General features: G+C 45.6%; 1 protein-coding gene across 1 annotated transcript; it reads right to left on the bottom strand.

Moving 5' to 3' along the window:
- Positions 1–4,645: 4,645 nt before the first annotated feature.
- LOC130299330 (histone H2A type 1) lies at positions 4,646–5,078 on the bottom strand. The gene has a single exon (XM_056551425.1). It carries the CDS (start codon positions 5,076–5,078, stop codon positions 4,686–4,688), a length of 393 nt encoding a protein of 130 aa, XP_056407400.1. The 3' UTR covers positions 4,646–4,685.
- Positions 5,079–10,314: the final 5,236 nt, after the last annotated feature.

The raw sequence follows: 10,314 nt of genomic DNA, 5'->3' as shown, positions 1-10,314 counted from the left end.
GGAAATGTGCAGGTATAGAATTGTCCTCTGCGGTATTAGTTCCTGGGGGTGACCGGTATTATGGGGACTGCAGTGTATATTCTGGGGGTTACAGAGGATCGGTCCCCTCCGGTCAGGACTGCTGGCTTCAGACTCCTGACATATAACAAGTAATCGGGATATGAAGGAGGAATACAAGGCAGGCAGCAAGGACACTGAAGGGTTAACACTATGGTCAGAGCTATATCCCCGATACTGGAGGTTCATTGGCTGATCACCCGAGATTGTGATATTCCCGATCATCTGCTGATCTATTATTCCGATCTCTCCCCTTCTATCATATATTAACACGTGGGGTTAGGCTCTCGGACGATTATTCTCGGTCACTCTCATTGCACATATCGGGGCTTTATATAATGTCGTACAATGTGTGCAGAGTCTTGGTGCCCGGGGGTGAGCAGTCCTGTAGACCTGGTAATACTGCCCGAGTGATCGATTCTTGTGAATGGATCGTTCTTCAGACCAAAACGATCTGAATCCCCCGATACTTCGCTTGGGCTCATACAGAGTCCGGGGCTGGGTCCGCAGGATTATGGTAAACAATTGTTTCCTGTCATCTTAACCCTTTCATTGCCTAAAATATTAATATTGGTGGACGATCCAAATGTGCTTTTCTTTTAATCCCTGGTAGAGGCAGCAGCGGTGCATGTCCCGCTAATAGACACCACTATGATGTTTCCTTCTCAGCCACAAAATCACTTCTAAATCCCTCCATTGTCCTGTCCTGGCGGTCTATTAACTCTTTCAGTGTATAGCAGCCCTAGTGACCTAATCAGAAGCCCTCACATCGCTCCTCGTGCTAGAACCGCTGCTGTAATACCCGGAGCTGTCGCCATTTTGCCCGGTACCGACAGATCCTCTGAGTATAAAGAGCGGGGGGATTGATCCCACCTTCTAGGGACTCAATATAATCGCCTCATCGATTGTATATAAATCATTTCCCCTGTGATCTGTACAATACCGAATCTCACCGACCAGAAGCGCTATCTGCTTCTCTGCTGTGCGCAAACACCTGAACCTGACGGGTAACATGAATGCAGCTGCTCACGGTGTTCTGTAGATTTTCCTCTTTATTCTACACTGGCCGGATTCTCGCCGATATCGCTGGTAATATAAATCTTGCAGACGACTGACTGCTCCTCAGATCTCCTAAAGATTATTCGTTACATTTTGAGAAGGATCGGATTAGTAACCAGCCGCAAACTAATAGCTGCGAGTAATGTAGAAGGAGCGGGAGATTCAAAATAGGGACCGTTACAGTGTTCAGCCAATCAGCGGAGGGAGAGGGAGGAGCCAGGAATGTAAATTCAATAAAATAAACGCCCCGGAAGTCGTCATTGTTCTCGGTCCGCTCCTGTGCTATATAAGCCGGACTCTGCCGCACTCGATATCTTGCAGTCTACTCGCTTCATAGAGAAGATGTCTGGACGCGGTAAAGGAGGAAAAGGTCTCGGTAAGGGCGGAGCCAAGCGGCACAGGAAGGTGCTCCGGGATAACATCCAGGGCATCACCAAGCCTGCCATCCGCCGTCTAGCTCGCAGGGGAGGTGTAAAGCGCATCTCCGGCCTCATCTATGAAGAGACTCGCGGTGTCCTGAAAGTCTTCCTGGAGAACGTCATCCGTGACGCCGTCACCTACACCGAGCACGCCAAGAGGAAGACCGTCACCGCTATGGACGTGGTGTACGCCCTCAAGCGCCAGGGCCGCACTCTCTACGGCTTCGGAGGTTAATTCTGCTTCTACTCGGCTCCATCACATCAACCCAAAGGCTCTTCTCAGAGCCGCCCACATGTTCTATGGAAAAAGCTAGAGTTCCCTGTGTCTGCACTGCTGTGTATCTGTCGTAGTGGTCTATTATTTCTATTATAATCTATTATCTCTATAGTTAACGTGGTTGGGATGAAAGGGCTATAGAAGCTGTATAAGGAGAGAACCCGTTTTGGGGATTTACTAGGACTTAATATCAATGGCCCGAGTTGTGTCCTGTCATATAGATGACTATTGGCCGATGTGTATAGTGACAGGGAAACTAGTAGCAGTTCGGGTGGGAGGTGATGTGATTCTATATAGAGCCATGAATATAATAGGATGTGGAGACTCCTTCCCCTGAACATGTGGAGGGACCGTAGAATGTAACATTACATGGCCCTGATTATGATCGCTGCCCGGGAGTTCTGTACTAACACTGTACACTGCGGAGAATACATTACTAGCCGACACCATTCTGTAATTAACCACCAACAGGACAGCGCCCCCTATTGATCCCGTAGAATGAACGGGAAAATAACCAGCGGTTCTATAGCCGGATACTGACCGCTCTTTGGCTCCTCTCCGGGGGTTTGAGTTTCCCGCTCTTTGATTCTGTCCCGTCCTCTCCCTCCTTGTAATAACGAGGACGGGTCAGCGATTGTTTCCGGTCATTGTATAAAGCCAGTCCCGGTGTATCCATGTACCGAGTGAGGCGGCTGGAGATCTGATGTGTCCAGGAGCTTCTATTACACACAGAAGGCTACAGTATAGGGGGCGCCATCTCTATAATGAGGTCCTATCTATACTGTCTCCTATTATATCTCCGGATCCCTTGTCTAGTAACTGATGGTCTCTAGGTTCCTATTGTCATTTGTTTCTCCATTACAGGAACTGCTTGTACATTACCCGTATGACACCGGGGGTTCATGTGTATTATTGGGGTCATATATAGTGTTGAGCGGCATAGGCCATATTCGAATTCGCGAATATTCGCGAATATTCGCGAATATATGGACGAATATTCGTCATATATTCGCATATTCGTTATATCCTCGTTTTATTTTCGCACATGCGAAAAATCGCGTATGCGAAAATTAGCGCACGGGAAAATCAGCATACGCGAAAATTCGCGTATGCGGAAATTAGTACATGGGAAAATTCGCATACACGAAAATTAGCATATGCTAAGTTTCGCATATGCGAATTATCGCACGCCAGTCTCACACAGTAGTATTACAGCGTTCTTTACACCACACAAGCTGGAAGCAGAGAGGGATGATCACTGTGATTTGTACTGTAAGAAAAAAAAAACGAATATTCGTAATTACGAATATATAGCGCTATATTCGCGAAATTCGTGAATTCGCGAATATGCGATATTCGCGAATAATATTCGAATTGCGAATATTCGCGAGCAACACTAGTCATATATTCCGAATTATAAAAGGGAGGCGGCTGTACACACAGTCAGGTAAGTGACCAGAAAGATCGGCACAAATCCTTCTTCCATTCACTATAGTTCCGTATTCATCTCGGGCAAATCTTAATATGTTCCACACTGAATGGGGATTGGCTGATGAAGTCACATGATCTGTTCTGGCCAATAGGCGGATACTATTCCCTAACTGTCAATCTCAATTAGCAATTAGAATGTTTCTCTATAATTGAGCAGAGAACGTTCTAATTGCTTATTAAGATTGACAGTAATGGGAAAGTATCTGTTAATTGGCCGGAACAGATCATGTGACCTCATCAACCAATCCTCATTCAGTGTGGGACTTCTGCTAGTAATAAAAATGGTAGAATAACTTTTGTATGAATGTATTCTGCATGTCCTTGTCTGATTGTGTTTGCAAAATATTAAAAATAATATAATAATAACTAATACATCTAACAACTATATGACTTGTGCAGTAGGGACAGGTTATGTGTTACAGCCGCGGCCTCCTGCTGTATAAGATAGAGACAAGAAGACGCTAGTGAGGCTGATGCGGAGAAGTCTCTACAGAGCGATGATCTCTAACATGATGTGCGGGCGGAGCCTTCTACAGACAGAGGGTAAGGGGATGAATCATTTCCCTAAACGTGTAATGATGGGGGTTATACTCCATGGGGAGATTACAGCCAACAGATTATATGTAACAATATTTCAGGGGATCTTCCTGCTGTAATAATCCGCTACTCCCCACCGTAGAGATCACATTACCGGCAGATCAGCTCCGATCAGTCTCGTTTACCACAAACAGAACAACATTCAGCATTCTCCCACCTGCGCCGCAAATCCACCCTCTGCCCGCTACATGTTCTAAGACTACAACCCCCAGCATGTCCCCCACTGTAAGTGCTACAACCCCCAGCATGTCCCCCACTGTAAGTGCCACAACCCCCAGCATGTCCCCCACTGTAAGTGCCACAACCCCCAGCATGTCCCCCACTGTAAGTGCCACAACCCCGAGCATGTCCCCCACTGTAAGTGCATGCTGTGGGAGTTGTAGTCTTAGAACAGGTAGGTGGCAGATGGCATAAGTGCGGCGCGGGGGAAAGGCTGGCTGCACCCCAAAAATCCATATGTAGAAACTGTACCCGTCCCTCTTAGTGAGGGTAGCGGGGATGGAGTGAGCAGGAAACTGTCCTTGTCCGGAGGGTCACATTCTGCTATAGGAACAGTTTTCTTTAGATTTTTTTTAAAGAGCCGAAAAACAGAAGTGAAGGTGTCCAATCCGTCTCACACTGTTAATGAAAGAAACTTCAGTTCTACTATAACCCCTGTATAAAGAACATGTCATAAGAAATCTAATCCTTATTAGACAAGATCAGCGGAGCCAGCTCTGTAGGAGACAATGTGGTGGCTCTTAGAAGAGCCTTTGGTGTTCGGGATGATCTGGGATAAGCGGTGATCACTTGCTCTTGGCCGCTTTGCTGCTCTCGGTCTTCTTGGGCAGCAGCACGGCCTGGATGTTGGGCAGGACGCCTCCCTGGGCGATGGTCACCCCACCCAGCAGCTTGTTCAGCTCCTCGTCATTGCGCACGGCCAGCTGCAGGTGACGGGGGATGATGCGGGTCTTCTTGTTGTCCCGGGCGGCATTACCGGCCAATTCCAGGATCTCAGCGGTTAAATACTCCAGCACAGCGGCCAGGTAGACCGGAGCACCGGCGCCCACCCTCTCGGCGTAGTTCCCTTTGCGGAGGAGCCTGTGCACACGACCGACGGGGAACTGGAGTCCTGCCCGGGATGAGCGGGTCTTTGCCTTGGCCCGAACCTTCCCTCCTTGTTTGCCGCGTCCAGACATAATGATAAGTGAATTCTAAAAGTACAAGAGAATTTCCTCCGAGATGTCACCGTTATTCTCTTTCTGCTGCCTTTTATATGTTTCTGCTCCGCCCTCCGGCTCCTGTGATTGGGTAGATGTGAATCCGACCAATGGTGACGAGACTTGAAGAAACACCAATAAATCATTCACTGGGCGGGGCTAATGACACTCCCACAGGTCACATGATTTGCTCCTCCAGTAGAACAGTGAGCAGACAGCATTTCTTATTTGCATGGGCTGCATATAAATACGGCTGCGGTGGGAGGAGGAAGCATCATTATTCTCTCTGTTCTAGTGAAGAAGGATTGTGAGTGATTATTATGCCTGATCCCGCCAAGTCTGCACCAGCCCCCAAGAAAGCCGTGACCAAGACTCAGAAGAAGGACGGCAAGAAGCGGAGGAAGACCAGGAAGGAAAGCTATGCCATCTACGTGTACAAGGTGCTCAAGCAGGTCCATCCTGACACCGGCATCTCCTCCAAGGCCATGGGCATCATGAACTCCTTTGTCAACGATATCTTCGAGCGCATCGCAGGGGAAGCCTCCCGCCTGGCTCACTACAACAAGCGCTCCACCATCACCTCCCGGGAGATCCAGACCGCCGTGCGCCTGCTGCTGCCTGGAGAGCTGGCCAAGCACGCCGTGTCCGAGGGCACCAAGGCCGTCACCAAGTACACCAGCGCCAAGTAACCTGCTCCGCCTCCTGCTGTCACCCCAAAGGCTCTTCTAAGAGCCGCCACATTGTCTATAATAGAGCTGGAGCTTCTATCTGCTAGAATTAGCTTTATTCTCTTTGTGGCCGAGTTTATACCAGTGCAGCCGCTTTATACTGTACATATTGTGCTGCTCCGGGATCGCGGTCTGTGATTCATAATCTGGCTGCTGGTTACATCAGCACCGTATATATACGTTAATGCCAGAATAAGTAATTGTGTCTCGGGTCTGGGGTTTGTGTCTCCTGCACTGACCGGACATATCGGTATCACAGTGGTGATCGGTATCGCCGGGATTCCCGTAGCTTTTCTGCGGTTCCGTTTAGATGCCGGGACATCTATACAAATTGTGAGATTCAGGTCCTTGTGTCTCCCGGATACGATCAGATCTCTTATCGGTTCGGTCCTGTATACATATTCCCACCATCAGATCTGATCGCAGACAGACTGGGCAGGAAACAATCGATCAGACACATTACAGGCAGGGTCTGCGCCATCTCTAGTCCCAGGAAGATCTCATCCCCCATAGACCCCTGATCACCCCCAGCAGATTATTACCGCAGTAACAATCGGGCCGGAGGTCTAGGAGAGAGGATTGTTAGGGAACAAAGAGCAGAAATTGTTACGACCAAAAAATACCGCGTTCACTGAAGGGTTAACAATGATTTAACCGTTTGTTGCCACCTGGGGGCGGAGCTATAGCTCCATACTTTGTGTTCATTGTGTATCTATCGGCTCCTCGTGGACAGTGATTTCCCGATCTTGCTGATCGCTTCTCCCGATCTTTTACTCTTCATCCATATAAAATGTGATAGAATAAAGTGAGAAGAGAGGACGATGGACGGAGATTATACCTGATCGTTTATAGATTTGCAGAGGTCGTCCGGGAAATTCTCTCCTAGACCTCCGGCCCCTGATTGTTATTGCGGTAATAATCTGCTGGGTGTGATCGGGGGTCTATGGGGGATGAGATCTTCCTGGGACTAGAACTGACAGTAACTTTCTTATATATCCACATAAACAATAAATGTACAATGTAATAAAAATAGAGAACAAATAAAAGGGGTAAAATACAACTGGATCACTGGATGGTAAAAGGCAGAAATACAAATCATTAATAAAACATCCAGTAAATAGATGATGCGGCTCCTCTGATCAGATGTACAGGGGATAAAGCTGCTGTGCGGAGATCAGTAGTGTGTACTGGGCTGTAGGATAAAATGTATGAAATAACACAGGGAACCAACCGTGTGCACAGACTGATGGTTACAGCCGCCGACCGGGAGCCCGTCGATACAGGAGAGATCTCGGTGGGAAACTATATATTTTTTCTATTCTGTTCAGATGATTAATATTAGCGCTTCAAAGCCTCAATTATAATGTTTCTAAATAGAATAATTACTGATGTAACAACAAAGTGAACTGATCAAAGACAAAACACCTGAAAGGTCACTGCAGGGGTTAATAGGATATGAAGATTGGCAGTGAGTTTACGTGAAGACAGATGGAAACTATACTACAAACCACCACTAGAGGTCCCCAGAGGAAGGAGATGAGGCTGATGGATTCAGTCCTCATTGTGAATGCAGTAAATGCTTCTGAGGCTTCATCCAGACCGGATGATATTTGTGATAACTTTTAGATCTAAAACATTTCCAGGCGCTTCCAGTTTTTCAAATCTGTTAGATTAATGGACTGGTACCTGTTTACTTGGAGGGATATAAGTGGAATCTCATGTGTTAGGCACAATAGTGTGAGGCAATCTGCTTCATCAGTTCTCTTATGTTCATTTCATCCCAAAAGCAAAGAACTACACAGCTCAGAAACATAAAGGGAACACTCAAATAACACAATGTAACTCCAAATCAGCATTTTTTGCAATTCTAACCACTGTCACTTTAAGCATTAATAACTCTGAGATGCTTTTACCTTTCATTCTGATTCCGAGATTGGTTTTACATGACATATTCTACTTTAACAAGGTGTTTAACAAGAATAGCAGCAAAGTGGAGGAGAAAAATCAAAGTCTGCATTTTTTACACTAAAATGTTCTTGTAGACCCATATTTTATTTTTTATTTTTACAAGGGGTAAAAGAAGAAAAAGTCCCCCAAAATTTGTAACCCAATTTCTCTCGAGCAAGATAATACATCATATGTGGATGTAAAGTGCTCTGTGGGTGCACTAGAGGGCTCAGAAGAGAAGGAACAACAATGGTATTTTAAAGAGCAAATTTTGCTGAAATGGTGTTTTGGGGGCATATCACATTTAGGAAGCCCCCATGGTGCCAGAGCAGCCAAAAACACCCCACATGGGATACTATTTTGAAAACTACACCCCTCATGGAACATAACAAAAGGGTACAGTGAGCCTTAACACCCCACAGGTGTTTGACAGCTTTGCGTGGAAGTTGGACGTGAAAATGAAAAATGTAAATTTTTTTACTAAAATGCTTGTTACCCCAAATTTTGGTGGTAATAGGTTAAAATGTCCCCCAAAATCTGAAACTTCATTTCTCTCGAGTAAGGAAATATATTATATGAGGATGAAAGTGATCTGAGGGTGCACTAGAGGGCTCAGAAGGGAAGGAGCAACATTGGGCTTTTGGAAAGCAAATTTTGCTTAAATGGTTTGTGGGGGCATGTTTCATTTAGGAAGCCCCCATGGTGCCGGAAAAGCGAAAAAAAAAAAAAAAAAAAACACATGGCATACTATTTGGAAAACTACACCACTCAAGGAACATAAAAAAGGGGTACAGTGAGCATTTACACCCCACTGGCGTTTGACAGATCTTTGTAACAGTGGGCTGTCCAAATGAAAAATTACATTCTTCATTTTCACGGACCACTGTTCCAAAAATCTGTCAGACACCTGTGGGGTGTAAATGCTCACTAAACTCCTTGTTACGTTCCATTAGTGGGAGGTTACATGTGGGTGTTTATTTGTTTGCGTTTATTTCCGAACCACTGTAACCAGCAGCCACCCCTGTGCAAATCACCAGTTTAGGCCTCAAATGCACATAGTGCACTCTCACTCATGAGCCTTGTTGTGCGCCCGCAGAGCATTTTTCGCCCACATATGAGGTATAAAAAAATAATAAAAATACACTAACATGCTGGTGTAGACCCCAACTTTACATTTTCATAAGGGGTAAAAGGAGAAAAAGCCACCAAAAATTTGTAGTGCAATTTTGCTGAAATAGATTTTGGTGGCCATGTCGTATTTAGGAAGCCCCCATGGTGCCAGAACACCAAAAAACACCCCACATGGCATACTATTTTGGAAACTACACCCCTCAAGAAACGTAACAGGGGGTACAGTAAGCCTTAACACCCCACAGGTGTTTGACAAATTTTCAATAAAGTTGGACGTGAAAATGAAAAAAAATATATTTTTTTACCTAAAATGCTGATGTTACCCCAAATTTTTTATTTTCACAAGGGGTAATAGGTGAAAATATCCCCCAAAATTTGAAACGCCATTACTCTCAAGTAAGGAAATATATTAAACGTGGATGTAAAGTGATCTGCGGGTGCACTAGAGGTCTCAGAATGGACGGATGGACATTGGGCTTTTGGAAAGCAAATTTTGCTGAAATGGTTTTTGGGGTCATGTCTCATTTAGGAAGCCCCCATGGTGCCTGAACAGTGAAAAACACCCCACATGGCACACCATTTGGGAAACTTAATCTCTCAAGGAACATAACAAGGGGTACAGTGAGCCTTAACAACCCACAAGTGTTTGACGTTGGACGTTAAAATGAAAAATGTAATTCTTTTTACTAAAATGCTTATGTCACCCCAAATTTTTCATTTTCATAAGGGGTAATAGGTTAAAATGTCCCCCAAAACCCCATTTCTCTCGAGTAAGGAAATTCCTCAAGTGATCTGCGGGTGCACTAGAGGGCTCAGAAAGGAAGGAGCAACAATGGGCTTATGAAAAGCGAATTTTGCTGAAATGGTTTTTGGGGGGCATGTTTCATTTAGGAAGCCCCCATGGTGCCAGAACAGCGAGAAGCACCCCACATGGCATACTATTTGGAAAACTACACCCCTCAAGGAACATAAAAAAAGGGGTACAGTGAGCATTTACATCACACTGGCATTTGACAGATCTTTGTAACAGTGGGCTTTGTAACAGTGGGCTGTCATTTTCACGGACCACTGTTCCAAAAATCTGTCAGACACCTGTGGGGTGTAAATGCTCACTAAACTCCTTGTTACGTTCCATAAGTGGGGAAGTTTCTGAAATGGGGTCACATGTGGGTGTTTATTTGTTTGCGTTTATTTCAGAACCGCTGTAATCAGCAGCCACCCCTGTGCAAATCACCAGTTTAGGCCTCAAATGCACATAGTGCACTCTCACTCCTGAGCCTTGTTGTGCGCCCCCAGATGGGGGTATTTCCATACTTGGGAGAAAGTGTGTTACAAATTTTGGGGTTCTTTGTTTCCATTGATCTTTTATGAAAATTAAAAGTATGGGGCAACACCAGCATGTTGGTGTA

Source organism: Hyla sarda, unplaced genomic scaffold, assembly GCF_029499605.1.
Source record: "Hyla sarda isolate aHylSar1 unplaced genomic scaffold, aHylSar1.hap1 scaffold_1046, whole genome shotgun sequence".
In the NCBI taxonomy this organism is placed as follows: Eukaryota; Metazoa; Chordata; class Amphibia; order Anura; family Hylidae; genus Hyla; species Hyla sarda.
This window is presented reverse-complemented; position numbering and strand designations above follow the sequence as displayed.